General features: G+C 40.1%; 1 protein-coding gene across 6 annotated transcripts in view; it reads left to right on the forward strand.

The window, feature by feature from the left end:
• Positions 1-25,093, forward strand: part of REPS2 (RALBP1 associated Eps domain containing 2) — a 206,379-nt gene that overhangs the window by 117,648 nt on the left and 63,638 nt on the right. For 2 of the 6 annotated variants that reach the window (XM_002831425.3, XM_009234619.3), the window contains exons 9-13: positions 3,629-3,723; positions 9,647-9,716; positions 11,189-11,242; positions 15,364-15,409; positions 18,495-18,631. In XM_002831425.3, the coding sequence (XP_002831471.2) occupies positions 3,629-3,723; positions 9,647-9,716; positions 11,189-11,242; positions 15,364-15,409; positions 18,495-18,631 (402 nt within the window). The remainder of the gene's footprint in view (positions 1-3,628; positions 3,724-9,646; positions 9,717-11,188; positions 11,243-15,363; positions 15,410-18,494; positions 18,632-25,093) is intronic. The other 4 variants (XM_063721067.1, XM_063721068.1, XM_063721066.1 and 1 more) reach the window with 3 other exon arrangements.

The following is a 25,093-nucleotide window of genomic DNA, read 5'->3' on the forward strand; positions in this document are numbered from 1 at the left end:
ATTATGTAGTTCTAACAGAAAACATGAAAGAACCCATAAAACTCTATCAAACTCAGTGACGGTATATTTTAAAATGCTTTATCACCTATGTTTATCATTGTATGAAGCTTAAGAAAATGGCCAGAACCACCTAGGTCTCCTCTGTGTTTTTTTTGCTTTTCTTTGCAAAATATGAGTGATCCTATTCATTTTTTTGTTCATTTTAATGGTATCTCATTTAGTGTTTTTTTTTCTTTCTTTCTTTTTTTTTTTGAGACGGAGTCTCGCTCTGTTGTCCAGGCTGGAGTGCAGTGGCGCAATCTCGGCTCACTGCAAGCTCCACCTCCTGGGTTCATGCCATTCTCCTGCCTCAGCCTCCAAAGTAGCTGGGACTACAGGCACATGCCACCACGCCCGGCTAATTTTTTGTATTTTTAGTGGAGATGGGGCTTCACCTTGTTAGCCAAGATGGTCTCCATCTCCTGACCTCGTGATCCACTTGCCTTGGCCTTCCAAAGTGCTGGACAACGTGCCCGGCCTAGTGTTTTTTTTTTTATTTTTTTATTTTTTTTTAAAGCTTAACTCTTACCTTTTTCCAACTTTTTTCTAATTGATCTATATTCAGTCTTTAAAAAAATCTAATCCCGTTTTTGATAAGATTGATGAAGAGTATAAATTTGGTTGGTATCTTCATGCATTCATAACTAGACAAGCTTGTTTTCTAAAATAATAATTTTTTTTTGAGATGGAATCTTGCTCTGTCACCCAGACTTGAGTCCAGTGGCATGATCTTGGCTCACTGCAATCCCCACCTCCCGGGTTCAAGCAATTCTCCTGCCTCAGCCTCTCGAGTAGCTGGAACTACAGGCGCCTGCTACCATGCCTGACAGATTTTTGTATTTTAGTAGAGACGGAGTTTCACCATGTTGACCAGGCTGGTCCCGAATTTCTGGCCTCAAGTGATCCACCCACCTCGGCCTCCCAAAGTGCTGGGATTACAGGCATGAACCACCCACCACACCTGGCCTGTTTTCTAAAATAATGGAACAGGAATTGTATCTGATGCCATTTTACTTGCAATTATGGAAATAGTCCCTTTTCCCTAATAGTAAAACTTCAAGGACAGAGTTGTATTAGTTGGTGGCTTACCCGCTAGCCTTTTGATAGTTTCATCAAAAGTCTCCTTTTGATAGTTTCATCAAAAGTCTCCTTTTGATAGTTTCAGCTGGGTGAGGTGGCTCACGCCTGTAATCCCAGCACTCTGGGAGGCTGAGGCAGGAGGATCAATTGAGGTCAGGATTTTGAGACCAGCCTGGGCAGCATGGTGAAACCCCGTCTCCACCAAAAAATACAAAAATTAGCCAGGTGTGGTGGCGTGCACCTGTGGTCCCCAGCTACTCGGGTGGCTGAGGCAGGAGAATTGCTTGAACCTGGGAGGCAGAGGTTGCAGTGAGCCGAGATTGCGTCACTGCACTCCAGCCTGGGTGACCGAGTGAGATTCCATTTCAAAAATAAAATGAAATAAAATAAAAATAAAAAAATAAAAAAAGTCACCTTTTGATAGGTGATTGGGTGGGTTCTGGTAGAAATTTTTGCCATAGAGTTTGTTAAAAAATACCTATGGAGTACTTACTGCGTGACAGGTACCACATTGTTCACTGTGGTCAGAATGCTGTATGAAACAGAGCTCCTACTCCCATGAACTTGTGGGCAGTTGATACATGCCATGAAGGGGAAGTACAGGTGCAGCAAGAGGGTGCATGATCTTAGGGAAGATTTCCTTAAACGTTTGGGCTGAGATGTGAAGGCTGAGCTAAGGACTACATAGGTGAAGAAGAGAGAAGTTTAGGTTCTGGGAAGGGGGAACAGCAGGTATGCTGGGGAGGCTCTGAGAGGGGGCTTGGAGCATAGGAGGAGTGGGAATTTCAGGCCACAGTGGTTGGCATGCACAGAACCGGGGTAGAGGGGCTGGGTTGAAGCTGAGAAAGAAGGTGGGGAACATATGACGGGCAATAATGTCACCTTATTTTAGGCAGATAAGTGACACAATCAGATTTGCTATGTGAAATGATCATGCAGGTTACTGTCCAGAGAACAGGTTTTGAGGGGCATGGGTAGAAACCAGAAGACTAAGTTGTGGTAGCTGGCCAGTCAGGAGCAGCGGGGTGCTTGCAATGGGGGGGCGACAGTGAGATGGAGAGATGTGGACACCTTGGAGAGAGATTTAGCAGGTAATTGACAAAATTATAGTTTTGGAAAGTGTTAGCTTTCTTCACAGGAAGATCCGCTCATGATAAAGCATCAGTCATATAATACCAGTCAGAGCTTTGATTGATAGACTAGAAAGAGAAATCGGTGAAATTCAGACCAGAGTAAGCAAATGAACAAATTAAGGTGCTTGTACTCAACTCCATGTGGTGCTGATACTCAGACCAGTACTTCCTTACTTACTTACTGTATGTATGTATGCATGTATGTATTTATTTAAATTAGATAGACACGTAGGTAGGTAGGTAGGTAGATACAAAGACAGATGAAACAGGGTCTCACTGTGTTGCCCAGGCTGGTCTCAAACTCCTGGGCTCAAGCAATCCTCCTGCCTTGGCCTCCCAAAGTGCTGGCATTACAGGTGTGAGCCACCATGCCTGGCCAATGGCCAGTACGTTACTGCAGAAGGATATTGGCATTTCAGTCCCTGATGGGAGTGGGAGGGTGGGGAAGGATTAAAAACAATGCCAATCCACTTTTCACATTTGATTCAAATTTTTTTAAACCTTGCATTACAATTTTATTTCCTAATAGCTTGTCTTGACAAATTTGATTTGTGGCTTCTGTTTATTATCTGCCACAGTCTGCTTTTCCTCTTTGGAATATTGACAAATTTTCTAGCTGTTGAGATATTTCTTTCCTAATTACTTTGTGACAAAGTAGTGAAGCAGAATCTGCTTCTAAGACATAGCCTGGTGTGAAGTAATTAGCTTACCAAGTAGCCTGATCTTTCCTCATGTGAATTCACTCAACTACCGAAATAACAGACAGTGTCACTATTGCATATTGAAATAAACCCTTAATGTGATTCTTTTTTTCTTTGTTGTAAATCAGCAAGAATTTATGCTCTTATTTTTATCATTCCTGCCAACCAAAGAGATAAATATTTCGTAAAATCATGGTGGGTGCACATCATTATAAGATCTTGCCTATTTCCAACAATAGTTAAATGATGTATTTGCTTAGTTAATGTCCCTATACATTAGAAACTACACTAGTAACATAGTTAAGACTTACATATTGTGATAGTGATGGTTATTGTGGAAAATTACTATGCTGTAACATGAAGTGTTGAGAGCACATACCCTTCAGCCAGACTGCTGAGAGTTCAAGTCCCTGCTCTTCCATTTATCAGCTGTATGACCTTGAGTAAGTTGCCCTGTTCTCAGTTTCATCACATGTGAAATGGGGATAATAGAAGTACTGGGTTGTCCATGTAAAGAACTGAAAATACTACCTCAGCATGATGAATGCCATATGTGGTCTATCAGAGCTAGCTGATTTTGTTGTTATATTTAACAAGCACAGAAAAGCTGATGGGAAATACTGATTACTATGGCTATAGGAAATATTCTTATATATTCTTTTTGTTTCTTCTTAGCTTTTCCTAAGCCCAAGTGGGACTGTCAATTATTTGATTCTTATTCTGAGTCACTGCCGGCAAATCAACAACCTCGTGACTTGAATCGGATGGAGGTAAAAAATCTTCATATGCTGATAAATAAGGGTGTGTATGGAGTTAAATCCATTAGCCTATGTTCTTTATAAATTCTGGAAAATGAACTTTTTTTGTTTGAAAATGAGCTTTTATAACATTTCCTTTTCATACTTGGTAATTATTAATACTTTGATGCTCAGCCTTTCAGATCTAGACACCAGATGTATCTATAATTTTTTTCCATTTTCTCCCTAAAACTGGATGTGGTAAAGTAAGTAACATAATCTCTAGACCTTCTAGATGTGAAATGTAGATATAGCCAAACTAAGCCAGAAAATTCTAGCCAAGTTATTTACTTTAACCAAGCTTTAATTCCCTAGTAAACAATTTTAATTGTATTTTTATCAGTTGGGCATTAATAAGCTATACTGAACCAGGACTGTTTTGAGAAGAGGTTTGAGAACTTTATATGAGGGCCCCAAATCACATTCGGAACTCCCTCAGGGTTTTTAGCTTTTGGACCAAATGAGGACTGATTTGGATGATCCCCAGAAGGAACTTGGAGAATTCCCCCAGTGTTGGGCCATGGATGGAAGGGCTTAGCCAAGTGTTTAGGAAGCCTTAGCTATGGATCAATAAATAGGAGTTGTTATAGTTATTGTTGTCATCACCATTGTCATTATCATCTTCATCACCGTTATGATTACTGTGATGACAATTTAGGATACCTGCTGTTCCCTTCCTTAAAAGATCTGGAAATGTTTAATAAATGGAGCTTTATTCACAGACTCCATAATAGTCAGAGACTATTAGAGTCCTCTGACCCTAGTTGAAACCATTGTGAGATGACAGAAGTGAAAGGCAGGGAACAGGGACATTTCTTTAATTTCTTGTGACTGTGCATGATGATTTATTCTCTCACATGAGTTCCTCATGCCTGTAGCATGTGTTATGGATGGCACCGTCTGCTCCCCTGTGAGCCAGTCAAGCCTGCCTTTCCAGTGCCCCTCTGACTAACATCTCTCTGCCATTTTGCTTCTCTTTCTTTGAGTTGTATCCTCCATGGTACTTTCCTCAGATTTCTACTCATGGGAAACAGACGTAAAGAAAAGTCACTTCAGGAGGAATGACAGATGTGCATTTGAAGAATTTTGGTTAAATTTTTTTTTTCTGCAGAATGCATATGACAAAGAGACAGATAAAATAGTTTGCCACTTTTCACGGCCCTCAGTTTACTTTGGGGCCTCTAGCAGTGTTTAAAGAGCTTTGTTTATCAAGCCAGGATGGATACGTCTATGGTTCTCTGACTATGTGTGTGTGTGATGGGCCCCCCTGCTTGCCTAAAATGATGAAGTTATTAGTTGGTCTTCTTTAAAATGGCCATAAAATCTGTTACACATGCACACCCTGATGTCTGTTTTACTCTGTTACTTACACACACACACACACACACACACACACACACACACACACACACACACACACACACACACACACACACACACACACACACACACACAGTCTCTCTCGCTTGCTCTTTCTCTGTCTAATGTCCTGGATGACGTTACATATATTCACCTTTGTGGATATTATATGCAGCTAGTTTTATATACTTTTGTATACTTTAAGTGGCCTCCTTGGGGAGGGGAGATTAAAAACTACCTAGTCTTTTTTTTTTTTCCCTATCCAAAGAAGAAAGCAAAACAACAACAAAAAATCCCTCTTTTCCAACTAAATTGTTATTTTTGAGGATGCTATGGTTTTAGACAATGAATGCAGTAAACAGAATTCAAGGACAAAGTAATAGGGTTTATTGATGGTTTGTTCATTTAAGAAGTACGGGTCAGATTGCAATAATGATTCAATATTTCATGTTCTTCTAAACTATTACTGATTGTTCTTTCTACCAGTCTTTTAATCTATCATGAGTGCATGGAGTTTAATTAGATTTTGGAACCAGCCCTGTGATCGATGACTCCAGTATAGGTGGTTGTGTTCTGAACAAAGCTGCAGCTGATTTAGGTCTCAGGTCATGAGAAATTGGCTTAGTGATACATCTTTTTCTAAAGACAACAGAGCTGTAGCCATGTACTTATTTCCATTAAGAATTACAGATGATAATTTCAGGTATATTTCTTTTTATGAGTGTCTCTTACATTACTGGATTTCTTCCTTTTTCTAAACAGCTTTATTGATAGAGACTTTACATACCATACCCATTTAAAGTATACAATTCCGTAATTTTTATTATATTAACAGTTGTTCCACCATCACTACAGTTTAATTTTAGAAGAACATCATCAGCCCAAAGAGAAACCCAATACTCATGAGCAGTCACTTCCTATTCCACTGTCTCTGCCAGCCTCTGATAATCACTAGTCTATTTTCTGTCTCTAGATTTGCCTATTCTGGACATTTCATATAAATGGAAGCATGTAGTATGTAGTGTTTTGTGACCGTATTCTTTCACTTAGTATAATGTTTTCAAGGTTCACTCAGATCATAACATGTATCAGTGCTTCATTCCTTTTTAATGCTGAATAATATTGCATTGCATGGATATGTTACATTTTGTTTGTCCATTCATGAGTTGATGGACATTTGCATTGCTTCCACTTTTGGCTATTGTAAATAATGCTGCTATGAACATAGATGTACAAGTTTTTGTGTGGATGTGTGTTTTCGGTTCTCTCGAGTATATACCTAGGAGTGGAGTTGTTGGATTATATCATAACTTTCTGAGGAACCACCAAACTGCTTTCCAAAGCAACTATACTATTTTACATTCTTCCACTAGCAGTGTATGAGGGTTCCAATTTTCCCACATCCTTGTTAACACTTATTGTCTGCCTTTTTGATTTTAGACACCCTAGTGGAATGAAGTGGTATCTCATTGTGGTTTTGATTTGAGTTTCCTAATGATTAATGACGTTGAACATCTTTTTGTGTGCTTATTAGCCATTTGTATATCTTCTTTGGCCAAGTGTCTACGTCCTTTGTCCATTTTAAAATTGCATTACTTGTCTATTGAATTGTAAGTGTTCTTGTGCTTTTGGCATCATATCTAAGAAACCATTGCCTAATATTAAATCACAAAGATTTACTCCCATGTTTTCTTCTAAGAGTTTTGTTTGCTTGTTTTTTTGTTTTGTTTTGTTTTTTTGAGACGGAATCTCGCTCTGTCACCAGGCCAGAGTGCAGTGGCGTGATCTCAGCTCATTGCAACCTCTGCCTCCCAGGTTCAAGCAATTCTCCTCCCTCAGCCTCCTGAGTAGCTGGGACTACAGGTGCACGCCACCAAGCCCAGATAATTTTTCTATTTTTAGTAGAGACGGGGTTTCACCGTGTTGGCCAGGATGGTCTTGATCTCTTGACCTTGTGATCCACCCACCTCGGCCTCCCATAGTGCTGGGATTACAGGCGTGAACCACTGAGCCTGGCCTCGTCTGAGAGTTTTATAGTTTTAGACCTTTACATTTAGGTGTGTGATTTTGAGTTAATTTTTGTGTATGTTCTGAGGAAGAGGTCCAACTTTATTTTTTTTGTATGTGGATTTCTAGTCATTCCAGCACCATTTATTGAAAAGATATTTTTTTCCCCATTGAATTGTCTTGCACCCTTGTTGGAAATCAACTGACCATAGATGTAAGGGTTTATTTCTGGGTTTTCAGTTCTATTCTGTTGATCTATGTGTTTATGATTATGCCAGTACCACAGTGTCTTGATAATTTTAGATTTGTAGTAAGTTTTGAAATCAAGAAGTGTGAATCTTTTAACTTTTTTCTTCTTTTTCAAGAATATTTTGCTATTCTGACTTCCTTGCATTTCCACATGAAATTTAGGACAAGCTTGCCAAATTCTGACAAAAAAAGATTGCATTGAATTTGTAGATCAGTTTGGAGAGTATGGCCACCTTACCAATATTAAGTCTTCTAACTCATGAACGTGAGATGTCTTTCCGTTTATTTAGATATTTAATTTCTTTCAACAATTTTTTGAGATTTCTTTTTATCTACATTGCCTACTTCTAAATTATGTTATTCTCCAAAGGGGCCTGATTTATAATGCGGGTGGGAAAAGACAATGAAAGAAATGCACTGTTATGATATATTGTCTGTTCTATTGGAGATAGTAGACTTTGAATAGAAAATTATATCTGGATACTTCGTTTTAATGAGTAAATCCCAGCACTATGTGAGGCCGAGGTGGGCGGATCACGAGGTCAGGAGATTGAGACTATCCTGGCTAACACGGTGAAACCCTGCTTTGCTAAAAATACAAAAAATTAGCCAGGCGTGGTGGCATATGCCTGTAGTCCCAGCTACTCAGGAGGCTGAGGCAGGAGAATCACTTGAACCCAGGAGGTGGAGGTTGCAGTGAGCCAAGATTGTACCACTGCACTCCAGCCTGGGCGACAGAGCAGGACTCCATCTCAAAAAAAAGAATTACCTGAGTGAAGACTGTTATACCTTAGACCAGTTTTCTACTGAGTAATACTTCGGTCTCTTTTTTCAGAACAGTTTAAAAACAAAAGTATTGCTTATCTCTCTGGGGTTGTTTAGGTTCTGAGAGGTAAACCAATTAACTTTTTGGAACACCAGATGGCTCTAGGGATTTACTCTCCTTCCTTCAAGATAAATGTTACAACTTATCTTTATTTGATTTGTGACTATGTTTTAAATATAAACAGTATCAAAAGACATATGTTGACAAGTCTTCCTCCCATCTACCAACTCACCTTTAAATTCTTACATATTTTTCCAGAGTTTGTGTATATAAATAAAGCAAATGTGAATATATATTATTCTTGAACTTAATCTTATAGGCCTTAGAGTGCATATTCTTTTCCAGCTTTGAGGTATAATTGACAAAAAATATATATTTATGATGTTTCGATCTATGTATATATTGTGAAATGATTACTGCAATCAATCTAATTAATACATCTGTCACCTCTCACATAGTTACCGTTTTTTGGTGTGGTGAGAACATTTAACATCAACTCCCTTAGCAGTTTTCAAGTACACCATACATTGTTATTAACTATAGTTAGAATGTGTGTTAAATTGAGAATTTACAAGAAGTAAATTTACAATAAGTAGATTTTAAATGGTTTAAAACTAATTCATACTTGATAGATTTGGGTATTCATATTAGTGTGAGGGCTTCCCCCCTGTTTGCATTAGGAGAAAATTTTAATCTGCTCATCAGTAAAATTCTTTTATCCCACAACAAGAAGGCTGTTTTAATCAGGTTTAGACACCATCTGCATGACAGATCTTGGCAAACACCCACATTGTGGGGCCACTTGTCAGAACTTCTTTGTGTTTGTGCAAAAATACATAAAGAACAGGTTTGTTCTTGGCCAAATGGACAAGAGTTGCTATGCAATTCTGTGGCTGAATTCCAGTCTGAATTCAGATATTAAATCTGAATGTGCCTTAATCTGAATCATTTTTTTCCTTTATGTATGTAAAATTTCAATACAAATTAACATATACCTCACTAGGAACCTAAAAAAAATAAGATAGTATTAAATGCAGGGTTTACTGCAGACGGAAATGTTGGCAAGAAATAATAGCTTTTAAGACATTTTCGGTTGGGCGCGGTGGCTCACGCCTATAATCCTAGCACTTTGGGAGGCTGAGGCGGGTGGATCAGGAGGTCAGGAGATGGAGATCATCCTGGCTAACACGGTGAAGGCCCATCTCTACTAAAAATACAAAAAATTAGCCGGACGTGGTGGTGGGCACATGTAGTCCCAGCTACTCGGGAGGCTGAGGCAGGAGAATGGCATGAACCCGGGGTGGAGCTTGCAGTGAGCCGAGATTGCGCCACTGCACTCCAGCCTGGGTGACAGTGCGAGACTCTGTCTCAAAAAAAAATTTTTTTTCGTCATATGTGTGCATCACTTAATTTCTATTCCAACCAGTTTAATTCATTTACTTTTCTTTTTGAAAGAAGACATCTGTTAAAGACATGGCTGACCTTCCTGTCCCTACTCAGGATGTAACTAGTGATGACAAACAAGGTAGGAAAAGAATGAGTTTTCTTCCTTAACCAACGTTCTACCTCTGTTATCTACTCCTCTTGGAATGGTGGCTTCTAGAGCATATGAGGGCGGTTCTCAGCATGTAAACACATTTGGATAGATTAAGTAGTTCAAATCATTGTCATAAAACAATAGTTCACGAAGTGGCAGCAAGAGCTTGAGTGTCCAGAGTCTTCCAACTCATTGGCCTCTTAGTCATTGCTGACCCTCAGGCTACTCTTAACACCTTACACTGGAATCTGATCGTAGCAATTAGGAAATGACAGGAAGCTGAATGAATTGAGAACTTAACATGTTGTGTTTGTGGATGTGATCCCAGACATCAGTGTAAATGCACATTTGCATACAGCTCTAATCCATGAGGAAGTTCTCTTCTGGACAGAGCTTCTGTCCTTAGTGTTTACCTGTTTCTTGGCTTTGCGAGTGTGGGAGTGTGATATGGAGCCCAGCTACAATTTTCCTGTCTTACTGGGCAGCTGAGAAGCAGTGCAGCACAGCATTCCGTGTTAGAGCTACTCCCAGGGAAGAGTTGGCCTGGGAATATCTAGAAGTGTGGGAGGGACCCTCTCCCCCACCTCCTATACTTTGTATAGTGCTTTATAATCTACCAGGTTCTTCCTCATATACTGTCTTATTCAGTCCTCACAAAACTGAATGGAGGCTGGTAAGTTTTATCACCTGAAATTTAGAGATGAGTACACTGAAATTCAGACACCATGAATCATTTGCCTAGTTATTAAGAAAAAGATTTGGGACAAGAACGAAGATTTTTTTTTCAAGCCTCAAGCCAGTATTCTGCCTGTTATTTGATATTGATTTACTACCCATGAATGAGAGGCTTATTTGAAGGGACTAAAAATCAGTGAAGCTATTTCAGGTTTTATTGTTGAGGCCTGCCATTGATTTGGCATTGTATGGGGGCTAAACATGAAAAATAAGTTTTCCATTAAGTGACAGTAATTGCATGTTCTCTATTTAAACGCTTGCTTGGGAGAGACAGGTAGAACTGGACATTGTCTGCAGTAGCATGTACTCTGACCATTCTCCTAACTGCACAGTGGAATAACTGGGCAAACTGTAAAAATATTGAAGCCTGGATTTTACTCCCAGGGATTCTCATGTCATCAGTCTGGGTGTCAGGAATGAAAGAGGGAGAAACTCCCAGTACTTCCTGGTAATACTCCTCCTATCTGCTTGAGGTGCTCTCTCTGGAAAGTTGAAAATACATCTTTGCTCTTTGTAGAAGGAGAACCTATTTCTATACTCCAGGAGGTCTTTATTGTTTTAGTAAATGCTATAGCAACTTTTTGAGGTTTGTGAGACCTGTTTTTGTAAGTGATGACTAGCGATTCTTTGTTTTAATCTAATTTGCCTCAGAAATAACATTTTGTAGTTTTAATTTTTTTCCCTCTTTTCTCTTTCTTTTTGCTTAAAAAACAAAACACCACTAGCTTTGAAAAGTACTATCAATGAAGCCTTACCAAAGGACGTGTCTGAGGATCCAGGTAGGAGAAAACCATTTTTGTATACTTTCTATATAATTATTTTAAAATAAAAAACAGCAAGTCAGTGAGTAGAAGATTGATACCTCTGTGATAGTGTGTCTGTTTCTCTCTATTTATTTGTCCTGTATTTTATTACGAGGAAACCTTTTGGCTTTTTACCCTTTCTCTCTTTTCAGGTATGAGAACAGGGTGATACTTTTCAAGTTTTTAAGTTTCACTGAAAGGATCACGAAGGATCACTCCGTGTGAATATAGGGTCTTGTTACTAAGTGCAAAATTGAGAAGGCTTGAGGTTGAGAGGATTTCAACAAGCCATTTTGGGTTTTGTGTAGAGTAAGGAACTTATAGGGTAGATCAGTTGGAGGCCCAGAGTTGGTATTTTCCATTTCCAAAGCAGAAATCTCAAATATTTTTATTATGCTTCGCTACCAGGAAGGCAACTATATGTGCTTATATATGGAGTGGATTCCAAGGAGAAAAATAAAAGTTGTCCAGTTTTTTGGAGAGTCAGACCTGTGTCTGTGGAGTCATGGAGAATGGCTGTCCCTGTGTCCTCAGCTCTTTGTTGATGGAGCCATCATTGAACCAAGTTGAATCTAGTTAAAAACAAAGTGGCTACAGAAGACATTACTATTTGGAGCTCTAGTTATAAGGATAAGAAAGAAGTTGTTGCTTTCTCTTTTGCTGTTTTATTTCTTGCATATTTTTAATAAGTCAGTCATGTTTGTTGTGATAAGCTAGCTATCATCTTAGGCTTATTTGTTGAACGTTGGAACAGAGGAATCAATGTAATGTTGAGGCTTATGCTGTGGTACAATATTTCCCAAATGTGAAGTTCATTCAGTTTCAAAGAGAGATGGGTGGAGGGAGAGGAAGGAGTTGGGGGAGTGGGAGAAAAATACGATAGGGGAAAGGAGAGAGAGAGAGAGAATATGAGAATGAGAATAAATATGAATGAATGTGGATGATGAATTTCAATTATGGAAGCCTGAGAAGCTGTATTTTTAGGCAGCTCCCCAGTTGGTTCTGGTACATAGCCTATTTTGGGAACCACCAGCTCTGGAAGGTGATGCTACAAAATAGAAAATTAAGGTTATAGATCAACCATGACTCCAAAAGTGATGGGAATTCCCAAGCTTAATTTTGACTCTTGAAACAGACTTGAATTCATTTCTTATTGGGTGAAATGCTCTGTTAATGTAGGCCAATGCCTGGGGTCAGTTCTTTCTAGCTCTTATTTCTGGAGCTAAAGTGGTTGCATTCCAGTTTTCGTAAACTTCATGTTGTAGTATTAGTAAAAGCTGTTTAAATTTGGAGTGTTAAATTGGTGCTTTTCCAACAGCCTTTGAGGATCATAACTCTTCCTACTTTTTTTTTTTTTTAAGGGATTTTAGCACAAGATCAAGTGTCCTCTGGGGCATGAGCTTTAGATCTCATTTTTAATATTCCTTCATTGACTAGGACATGGCATCACCAAATAAAACTTGTCAGGTGTGCCACAGCGTGGGAAGTATGTCGGAATTGATTTCTCATTGTGCCTGGCAGCATGCTATGTGTTTTCTGATTTGTTCTTCCCACTACTGCCCCTCTCTGGGTATGAGGGAGTTCCTCATCTTAAACATAGTTAATCCCTCCTTTTCTGGGAAATGTTTGGATTCCCAGTGGGAGACACAAGCGTTTCAAGGTGGTGATTTAGAATTCTGGATGGCTGTCCTTGCCATGTGGACCTCAGTTCAGTTGCTGCCTTTTGGAGGGTTAATCTCTAGGCCTGCTCCTCTTTCCATTCCCATTTCCTGGAAAGATGACATGCCTTGAGTGTTCTAGGAAGTTGGCATTCCTCTTCCCTCTTTCCAGCTACACGAGAAGCTATGATCCATTTGTTGTAATTGCTGAGAGTGTCTATATTAGTGGAGTCTTAAGAGATTTTTTAAACCAATATCCCATTCCAACCTAATTCAACAGAGCACCATGCACAATGATGGTCTTTTTCTTGATGTTTCTGGCCCATGTTGAGGTGTTTTCAGCTGATTCACCCTCACAGTGCTGTCTTTAGACTGTTGTTGGTGATTCTAGCAGCTGCTCCATTGCCAACTATCACCCCATGTTTTTATTGGGGTAGAGCAGTTCTGTCCTTCCATTACCTGCTCCCACCTGTACCTCCTTTGCTGTCCTAGAAGAAACTAAATTTAGAAACCAGATTTCCAGGCTGGAAAAATTAGGAGCCTTTATTTATGTACTCTACAATAGTAATATTTTGCAATTCTAAAGTACATTCAGTTTTTAAAGTACTTTCACCTTATCTGTCCCTGTGAGAAAGAGACTGCATTTTTATTGCCTTTGTTTTCTAGGTGAGGAGACTGAGGTTCAGGGAAGTAACAGCTAGTTAGTGTCATGGCCAGGAGGAGGGCCTTAGTCTCAGGACTCCTGGCCTGGTCTCTAGTCCTGTCTCTCCACTACTCATCCACACCCTCACCCCATCTGTCTGTCTGTCTATCTCTCACCAGCAGGGCTCACCCCTCCTTCCACACGCATCCCTACCAGCAAAAAGACAAAGATAATGGCAGTTGACAAAGGAATTAACAGTCACCATGGTCTGGTTTGGGGAACAGTATTTTATCATGGCCGGGACCTCTCTTACCCAAGTATTTCTTGAAAGCAGTGGGGCCTGAGGGAGAAGAGGGCCATGGAGCCAGCTGCAGGCAGCCTGCGCAGAGGGCTTCCCCAGCTCTGCGGTGAGTCTGGTCCACTCTGTCCACCCAGCCCCAAGGCAGCATCCTGAGCTGGGAGAGAGGCTTCCTAAGGCCGCTTTCTTTGCTGCCTGGGGTTTGTAGGAGGGAGGGAGGTCTTTTTCTGTCTATATCCAGGTGTGGGTGCACGATAATGGGCAAAAGGGGACTCAAACTCCTTGGGCTTTCCAGGCTTTCCTGCACTCTGGCAGCGTTTCAGCTGTTTGAAGCTGGAAGATCTCTGTGTTGTCACTACAACAAGCCAAAATGCTTGGGTTGGGAGAAGTGTATCTCTTGTGCAGCTGACCAGTAGTTTGCTTTGTGCCTTGTTAGCATTTATGAGGATTTTCACCTCCCCTCTCTGCCCTGTTATCTAACCCAAGGATTTTAATGATCATCATAAATTCAGGCTGCTTCATACCAAGGAGGGTTTTTATCTTTGGAGCAATGTAAAAGAGGATGAGATAATACAGTGAGACATTTTCTTTTTGGAAGAATTCATGCAGACAAAGAAATTACACTCTTCTTGTTCTGTGTTACTAGCACCTTTTCTATGATTTTTAATGACATTTTATGATGAAAAATTTGCAATGTTTGTAACACCTGAGCATAGCTACTGGTTCCTAAAGTTGTCTTCCATAGAGGATTGAAAGCATAAAAAGAGGATCAATGTTTTTGTAAATGTTTCTAATTACTCCTCACAACTTGTGATGGGGAAGAAGGCTGTATGGGTGTTGGTAGTGAGCAAGTTAGTTTATGATTTAAATTTGATGAGGAAAAGTCATATGGCTGGGAAAAGATTCAGTGATTTTGTTCATAATTCTCTGTATGATTTGGTCACAGACATGTAGGACACAAGGATATTTTCTTACAGGAGAAGCTGTATAGCTCATTTCCACTTACTTGTGAGAGCTTTGTTTTTTTGTGGCCGTGCTGCTCTGGTAGTGTATTTTTTTTTTAAAAAAAAAAAACAAAAACGTGTAGTTAGATAGACTTCTTCCTATCCTTCAGGGTAGACTAGTTCAAAATCTATTACTAGACTATCATGATAGACCAAGAAACCCTCAAGTGTGAATCCATCATTATATAAAAAGACAACCCAAGGGGTTGTCTTTTTATACTGGAATGTCTTCATTAATCAACTTGGATTTGAGAATGGCCTCTCAAATAGTGCTCTGACCAAAGGAAAAATATGCTGGTTTTTCTTTCCTTTTAATCGTTTCTTTAGATTTTGAAATAAAACAAGGAAATCATGAAAATGTGGGAGCCGTCCAGTTCTCCACATGGGCACTTTTACCTCACATTTACCTGTTGATGTGTTCTGTACTAGCCCAGGTGCTGCATATAAACTTGTTTAACTGCAGAAATGAAACCCAAGCAATATCTTTGTTTCAGCAACTCCCAAGGATTCCAACAGTCTCAAAGCAAGACCAAGATCCAGGTAGTGTTCGTTTAATTTCTGGTTTAATGCCCTTTGTGCCCTGACCCTGCCTAGAAATAAGAACCACAAACCAAAAACCCAACCCATGATTTCCTCTTCCTTTAGATGTAAAGCTTAGGATATGAGCCATTTCGCTCGTGCATGGCCTGATGGGAACATGCAGTAATGCTGGGAACCTTGGTTTCTGTGGTCATTAGTGCTAGAAGGTGGCCACTAATGCCCTACGGTCCCTCAACGTGAAGTGGATTGTGTGAGACGACCCAGTTGTTGCAAGATGATAACTAATAGGGGGAAGTAGCTTTGGAAAGAGGAAAATATGGGTAAGGTAACAAACATGAAAATTTGCTATCATGACAAGGTGAACACCAAAAAGTAAAAAGTCTGGGTAATAAAATCTACAGTAGGGAAAGAAAATGCTTCTGATAACTTCAGTGAAGCTTGCAGTTTCAGGTAAGCGATGTTTATGGTCTGTTTGAGCCTATCTTAGTGCCCCTCTAAGCTTCACATTTTTTAAGAGGCTAGTACAAGAGAGAAAGCCAGTAAGGCAGAGCTGTGGTTGATGTGAGACTCAGAATCCAGAGACACTAATAGAATTAATCCATTAAGGAAGAGAAAGGGTATTGGTACTGTATTTCACTGGTACAACTGCAGTGTAAGATAGGATAACAAGGATACCATGTGTGTGTTTTCTGTTTTGCTTTGGCTGTTAGTGACATTTTTCCCTCCTTTGCCTACTAGACACAATCCTGAAAAAGTAAATTTAAGTCTGATCATATTTTATATGCTTGAAATACTGGTATTTAAGGAACCTCATCTCTTTGTAAGTCAGAGAGTTGTCCTTTAGTTTATATCTGCATTTTCCAAATTAGGGTTTTGTTTCCTTGTTTATGTAAGATACAGATATCTATATTTTTATATTTATCTATATTTTAAAACAATAGAGTAATTCATTTAGGTAGGAAGAAAAGGTGTAGGCATTCTTTCTGTTGTCAACACATTTACTCATCCTTTTTAAAAGAATGAATGGATCTTTTACAAACTAGTCTGTACTAGTTGTGGGATATGCTTTCATAGTAGGAATTGCCTTTGAATTGCAGAAATCTGTTATGTGTACTATGTTAACCATAAATCGAACCTCAAAGTTTTAGCTTCTGCTGACTTCCTCTCTCCCTGAAAGCCAGTGAAATTATAAAATCTCATAGCCACATGTTCTATTATTAATGTGTCTGGCTAAATTTTACATATTATCCTTTCAGAGACTGCCTTTTTGGTCTAATTTGGAGGATTTTATTTTCATTACTTCCCACTGGGAAGAAGAGAATTGAATTATTTTTATCTTCCTTTTTGAAATAATAAAGTTTTATAGAAATATAAGGGAAAGAGGGAAAATCACCATTTTAACACCACTGCATTCATCATTTTGTTAATTCCCTGCACATTTATGTTTTAATTGGTTGCAGCAGTCATGGTTATACAATCTCACTTATTTTATATTCAGTAACTTTCCATATGAAGATATAAACATACAGGTTATATATGAAAATAAAATGAAAATGAGGAATGTGCGCTGTGGGATTGTGTGCTTAACAGTGTGCATGCATACACATTATTTACACACACATTATTTCTTTTTTGAGTGAAAGATGTCACTAAAGCTATATGTGGCATAGAAAGCTCTTTTCATTTCTAGCTAGGGTCTCTAATTGTCTTTTTTAACTGAAGTGTTCCCATTTAAGAACCTTGTCCTTCCATATCAGTTCCCTTTGATTCTTGTTGAAAGAGCCAGAGCATTCTTCCCTGGTAGTTTCTGTCTGTCGTTGCCTTGCCTGTCTTGCCAGTTATGTTACAGGGACCACCCCAGAACACGTCACATGCCATTGTGGTGGCTTTATTAAAGTTACAACCTTGTAAGACAGACAGAACCCTCAACTACCACAAAGAATCCTTGAGAAACTTATTCAGGAAAATAAAAACTCACAATGTCAAAAACAGCTCTGTCAAGAACTGAAGGGGTTTTATAGTAACTGATATATTCTAATTTCATAAATGCCACTCTAATAGCTAAGTACGAAGAAGGTTTTCAGAGGTTAATTTGTCTCTAGGATGTACCTCTGACTCAAAGGTCGTTTTCTGCTTTGACATGAAGCTAGTTGAGAAGCTAAATACAACAGATGTATACATCTACATCTTAGGGCCTTTTCGTGATCATCGTGTTGGGAACCTGTCCTTAAACCTATTCCTAAGCAGTGTATGGAGTTGAATTTTATTTGGAAAGTAAGTAGGTCTCCAATAAATATTCTAGTTGCTGTCACCAAAGTATTCCCCTCCCATCTCATAGGCAGTATGAGAACGTTTTAAAAATGGGATATAGAAACAGAGATTGGAGTTTGAATCGAACTGTGTAACTTTCTATCTGACCTTTTGCAAGTTATTTAGTTCCTTTTTAAAAAGATGGTATTACCAGAGTTACAATCTCAGAAGTTGCCTAGTTAATTATGCCTCACTGTAGATTGAGGAAGAAGGTTAAAAATGAGACTTTTGCTTTCTCAGGGAAAGACAAGCTAGACCCCTCAATCTGATTGATGTGTGTTTTCCTTTCCTAGCTTCGTTTGTGGCATATTCCCCTGAACATTGAATTCTTACCCTCAGCTTATCTGTCGCAATTCCACATGAGCCTGTCATCACATTTGCAAGTGAACAGGAGAAAAGTTCTCTGATCAGTTTATACCATGAAGCCCTTCTGTTAGAACATGGAAATGCCTAAGCTGAAGGGCTCCATGTTATTCTTACTAACAATTCTGATAGAAATGGATTTGAATTTACACAAAGTTTTTTTTGGGGGGTTGATTTAGATCTAAGGTGTAATAAGAACAAAGAGGTTGAAAAGATCCCAATTCATAGTTGGATTTGGACAATTATTGTACATAGTGGCATTCAATGGGTAATAGAATTTATGGCTGCTTTGGTTGGTAGCTCATCGGTTCTTTGTAGTCTCTTTGACTTTGTGGGTATTTTCCATTTCACCCCAACTTCAGAGAGTAAAGCTTTGCTATTTCCCTTCTGACCTTCCCTTATTTTGCTACAGATCTTACTCTAGCACCTCCATAGAAGAGGCCATGAAAAGGGGCGAGGACCCTCCTACCCCGCCACCTCGGCCACAGAAAACCCATTCCAGAGCCTCCTCCTTGGATCTGAATAAAGTCTTCCAGCCCAGTGTGCCAGGTGAAGTGCCCCTTGCCCCCTGAGCCCTTCCATTTCCTGTTGGAGCCAGCGGATGTGTGTCTGCCACAGTGGCCTCTGTGAGTCTGGAGAAAGAGCAGACCTGGCAGTTTCGCATTCCATGAAGGTCTTCACGTGGCTATGGTATTCTTGGGAGAGAAAGCAATTCTAGACACATATGTAGCACATGTGTCTGGAGCCTTGCCCACACTTGTTATGGATCAAGAATTAGGAAATTCTCTACCAAGAGGATAAAAATGCTTCACTCCCATGCAGCCTGCTGAGTGTGTGGCTGGGGTCTTACTCTCTGCATCATTGGTAATTTGTGAACAAGATAGATCACTGTCTGTCATTTCCTCAGATGCCTGTGCGGTCTTCTCTGAAAGATCTTGGAGATTAAGGCCTAGCCAGAACCTTCTCCTGCATTTTACACTTATGGAGAAGATCCTGTGTCCTGTAGGATTTAATGCTGAGGGGACTCTGAATCTGACTGATGGTTGGGTGGTTGGTGGAGGGTCCTAGGACAAGGGCTCCTTCAGGTGGGCTGCTCTGGGCTTCTGGGGATGGGGTGTTCTTGAGCCAGCAGTTGTGTAGCTGGGCTGGAGGTAGGGGAGGCCCAGAGGGGCCCTGTCTGCTCCCTTGGCTTCCTGTGAAGTAGGAGATACCCTCCTAAGGAACCTAAGGAACAGAAGATGAGAGGCATGCCTTTGCTTTAGTGAAGGTGATAGGATACAGTGCTGTCCCAAGTGTTATTTTGGGAGCAGCAAGGGCCTTTCCACTGACTCATGCAGGCAAGCTATAAATACAATGATTTCCTGGAACTTTTTCTCCATCTATGTGCTTTTAAATCAGGCCAGCCTCAGATGCTAGTGATTTGCAGATTATTATCTTTTCTACTAAAGCAAGAAAAGACTTTCCTTGGCTCACACATTAGCATGACCTCTGTGTCTGGGCAGAGCTCAGCATGTTTTATTTGTTCTAATAAAGTATTCTCCTCACAGTAAAGTTATAGATTGTTTTTTAATATACTAAAATCTGGAACTCTCTATCAAATTTAATTCTCTGCCATGAGTTCATCAGACAAAAATTTGCCTTGAATTTCCTCTCATACTTTGATCTGAATTCTGGCATAAATTTCATAGTGACTGGTATGTAGGGTGGGAGTAACCACAGGTGATGATGCTATAAAAATTTCACATGGCTGGCGGATTATTACCTGGAAGATTTTCCTATGGATGCAAGAAAATTAAAACAATCTGGGAAGCTATTTCAATACCTTTACCTTGCAAGAAGGGAGGCTGGAAATGCTCACAGGTCTCTCTCAGGTTGTGTGACCCAGTAAGGAGATGCCAGCTGTACTGGAGAATTCACATACTGTGGTTTTTACGGCACTGCATCACATAGTGGAAGAGACAAAACTGGATTTGGAGCTCAGCTCAGCTGCTTATTCACTGTTTGATTTTCAGCAAGTAGCTTAATGTTTGTGCATCTCAGATTCCTAATCTGTACAGTAGAGCCAATACTCCATGGAGCTGTAAGATTTTGGTGAGATAATAAACATAATCCAAATACGGGTTGAGTATTCCTTATCCAAAATGCTTGGAATCAGAAGTGTTTCAGGCTTTGGATATTTTTGGATTTTGGAATATTTGCATTATATGCTTACCAATTGAGCATATAATAAAAAAATCTGAAATGCTTCAATGACCACTTCCTTTGAGTGTCATGTTGGCACTAAAAAGCTTAGGGTTTTATAGCATTTCGGATTTTGGATTTTTGGGATTAGGGTTACTCAACCTGTAGTACTGTATTTGGCCCACAGACCTTAGTAAGCATGTAAGGCCCATATTCCTGTGGCCTGCAAGTATCGAGAATTTAATGCCTGAAATGGCAAGCCTCCACCGATGAGGATAACACCCTGACTTCCTTGACCCCTAGCAGACAATTCTGTGATTCCTCCTACCCAGTTTCTCAGAAGGCTTGCAAAAGGACTGACCCCAGTTGCCTGCCGTAGTACACCATTCATTGATGTACTTTTTCTTGTTTTGCTTCCCTCCTGGCCTGTCTCACTTTCCCCTCACTCGAATAATATACCTGTTCTCAAGTTCATATGTCAGGGACTTCTTTAGGGAAAACCTGAATTAAGACAGCTTTCTTTGATATCTCTGTGTCGATGTGACTTCAAGATGAAAAGTATTTTGGTTTGATAATGCCCTGACGAGGTCCCTTGTGGTAGGGCCTGATAAATCTAAGATTTAGACAAAGAATAGCTAGGTGGGTGATGTCTCTGTTCATAGCCTAATTCCATTGTCTTTTCAGTACAGATTTATACAGATGAAATTTTAATGAGCCGTTTAAAATTTTCACATGAAGAATAGAACATTTCTGCAGTATGAAAAGCAGGTGGTATAATTGCATTTACTTTATTTATTTTCGTGTTGGTTAATTCTCACAGAAAAGTATAAGGGTCTGTCTAAATTATATAAAATTTTAGTGTATTGCATATTGCTAGAAATTAATTATTGAAATGCTGACAAACTAGAAATGCATGAAATAGAGCTTAAACCTACCAGAAGAGTCTACTCACTGAGAATCATGGTGTACATGTAGGCATCCCTTTGCTGCACTTATCTTTATGTATCACTTTAGATAAATGGGATCACACTATGCTTGCTGTTCTGTATCCTGATCTTCCCAATTAACCATCTTTCTATTTCATATAGAGGATTGCACCGTTCCCTTTAAGGTGTGCATGATATGGATATACCATGGTTGACTGTGCTTTGATGGAGAGATCTCTCCCTCCTTCTCTCTGCCTTTTCTCTTCCCCGTACTTTCCTCTTAAGCTCACCCATCACCCCATGACCCCAGCCCCTGTTCCTTTCTCACCCTTGCAAACAAACCTCTCTCTCTCTCCACCCCAACCCCCGTGTCCTCTTCATACCCCTCTGTTTCTCTTTTTGTCCTTCTCCCCCATCACTCCTTCACAGGTATGAGCCTCCCCTCACCCTCCCCTTGCCAAGCTCCCCCACACCACCACCTTGTTCTTATAATATAAACAAGGCAGAGGTTATTAATAATTTCATGTCCATATCTTTGTTTCATCATCTAATTATTTTCTTAGGTTAAATCCTGCTGGTTGGAGTTGCAGGGTCAAAGGCTGTAGATGTTTAAAGTGTAGCTATATGTTGCCAAAGGGTGAGGTGGAACACCTGTCAACTTGCTCCATCATCAACACTGTCTGAAAGTATTTCCTCACAATTTTGCCAACACTGCTTCATGTTCATCTTTTTAATCATTACCTATATAATAGGCAGTTTCATGTCCCTGACTCCTAGTGAGGCTGAGAATCTTTTTGTATTGTTATTGGCCATAAATATTTCTTCTCTTATGATTTGCCTGCTCAGAAGGCTTGGCCAGCTTCTGTTGCTACATCTCTCTTTGCCTAACCACGGGGACCACTTCTTTCTTCTTCATTTTGCCTACGTTCTGGACCTCCCTCCTGTCAGGCACTTGGGAATGTGAGGGTGGCCATGGGGAAGCCTACCTCACCTGCTGCTCTGCTGTTCCTCGTCCCTCCAGCCCCGCCCCCCATATCCCCTCCTTCTGCCAACTTTATCACTTAAGACAGACTGCCTGGGTTACCCAGTTTATGACAATAGAAGAATAAGGAAAGGTAAAGAAAAGAGGGGAAAATAATGTGAGATGAAGCAAGATGTGGACTTGAGTTGAAAGGGAAAGATAAAATGAAGCCCTTGTTTAATAAAATGAGACTCACAGGATTGTGAAAAGCAGAGTGATTGAAGCTAAGGTGCTGAGACAGAGTGGCTTAAAGTGGAGTGATAGTGTGGAAAGGAAATAGGATGGAGAGAAGATGCAAAGAAAAATGAAAGAGGAAAATGAAGAGAAAGATGGGATGGTTGTTACATAGGAGTGATGATGTTTATCCAAAGGAAAAAGCAGGAAATAGAATAAAAAATTGTAGAACCAATGGAAGGAGAGTCCACAGACTCTTGGTGTAGGATTCAAGCAGCATTTAAAGGAATAGCTTAGAAGTAGGTGGCATTAATGCCTTTACATTTATGAAAATAGGTAACATGGTATGGGGAAAAAGAACAAAGGGCTGATTTAGAATGTAAATCTATAAAAATGAACAAGGCCAACTTTGGAAATATAGAACAGTTGGCTTCAACTTTGGTATCTGTAAAGAGAGTGTGAATGTGTGATTTATAGTAGCCTGGATGATTCCAGGGCTCTCTAGGTACTGGCATCAGACCCGAGGCATGTGTTTTCATAAGGAGAAGTGGATACACTATGATCGCTGTGTGTAACAGGGAGATCACCATTTATAATAGCTGACCCAGTTCTTGGAGCCATTGCCTCACAGTCCCACACAGCTGCTGTGTTTGAGAGATAGCAAAAATGTGCAAGAAAGTCTAAGTCAGTGACAGTGCAAGTATGCAAAACCTAGAGGCAGTCAGACCCGGAATTTGCTCAGTGATGTTTGGATTTTATAGCTCTATATTTATAGCTATGAAACAGCTTTTATTACTGAGATTCCTGTAAGAAAAATCACACTAAGCTAGTACCTAACCTCCTTTTCCTCAGTGAAACAGTTATTTTCATGAGGTATTTTTTTTTTTCATAAAAAGGGGTTTCTTCTGTCCATGGAGTCAGTAAGAACTACCCCTCTCTTCCACTCTTGATTCAGACCTGCCTCTTCTCAAAGCCATGCCTGAGGTTTGTAGCCTGAGGTTTCCATGGTGACAGTAAAAAGCTTTAGCTCTGCCTTGTTCCAGTCATTGAGCATCTGCCTGGCAGAAGGGGCAGACATGGTGTGGAGGAGACATAGCCATTCCTTTAAAGTTTCAGACCGGGCATTTTCATCATTTCCACTCAAATCTAGCTGGGGGGACCTAGGCCCATGGATAGACCTAGTTGCCAGGCAGCTGGGAAATGTAGTCCTTGGCAGGGCAGCCATTTCCCAGAAATATACTTGTTACTGCAAAAAAGGAGAAGGGGATGTTGATGGTCAGTTTTTTTTTTTTTTTAAACCACACCCCATATGGCCAAATACATTGAGATCCACATGTTAAAACCTTTGTGATGGCTGAACAGAACACATCCGGGGCTAGTGTCTGTCCATGGGTAGCTAATTTCCTGTCTCTGCTTTAGATATACTGATAATAACAACTCATTCCATGGTTAAGAAACTATGGTACATCCATCCCATGGAATTGTATGAAGCTGTTAAAAAGAACAGGCACGTATACTACATGGAGAGCAATCTCGGATAAATTAAGTGACAAAAGTATGGTGCAGAATATGTATGTTTATAAATGTGTAGACAATTTCAGGATGATGCTAAAGAAACTGGTAATGATAGTTGCCTCTGGGCAAGGGGAACAGTATGACTGAGGACAGGACTGGGAAACAAGCTTACTTTCTGTTGAATGCCTATTTGTATCTTTTTAATTTTGGCTCATGTACAAACGTCACCTATTATAAAAAATTTGCTTTTCACTCTTTAGCTGCAATGATGGTATCTGAGAGTACCAGAGATGTCTTTCCTGCCTGAGATTACCTATCTCAATCTTCCCTACGGGTCTGTATTCAGGGTATCTTTATGACCATCTGCTACCACCTCCTGGAATGCAGCTGAAATGACACAACTGTTTCAAGCACTTTTTTTTTTTTGAGACGAAGTCTCGTTCTGTCACCCAGGCTGGAGTGCAGTGGTGTGATCTCAGCTCACTGCAAGCTCCGCCTCCTGGGTTCATGCCATTCTCCTGCCTCGGCCTCCCAAGTAGCTGGGGACTACAGGCACCTGCCACCACGCCCTGCTATTTTTTTTGTATTTTTAGTAGAGACGGGGTTTCACCGTGTTAGCCAGGATGGTCTCAATCTCCTGACCTCATGATCCACCCGCTCAGCCTCCCAAAGTGCTGGGATTACAGGCATGAGCCACTGCGCCTGGCCCCGAGCACTCTTTTAAGCTCTGATGCGTTCTTCAGATTCCATTTCAGTGCCTTTCCAACACTGAGGAGTAGTTCTGGAGGACCTCCCAAAGATTACATTGTGAGATATATAGTTGGGTAAAACGTCATGGTAAGGGCTCTGTCTTAACTTGGAAGTGGTTGTGTTTATTGAGTGGCGAATTGAGAAGTCTTTCCTGGGTTTTCTATAAATGAATATTTGTTTCTGTAACTTAAGAAGTAGGTAAACTCCTTGGGAGTAAGAGATGTTCCTAATACCAAACTTACCTTTCAGGTTCTCTAAAAGATGAATTTGGCCACAAAAGCAGCTCTGACCTTATAGATTTCCTTACTGTATTTTTCCTGTGAGTGCTACTTGTTTCTTTTAAAATCTAGTAGGACTATGGGATTCCTGACCCACCCCAAACTTTTGGGTCCACAGTGCACAGCTAGCCAAGGGTTCAATTTGGCAGTCTGGGCAGTTTTTTTT

The sequence above is a fragment of the Pongo abelii genome, chromosome X (assembly GCF_028885655.2).
Source record: "Pongo abelii isolate AG06213 chromosome X, NHGRI_mPonAbe1-v2.0_pri, whole genome shotgun sequence".
NCBI classification, from domain to species: Eukaryota; Metazoa; Chordata; class Mammalia; order Primates; family Hominidae; genus Pongo; species Pongo abelii.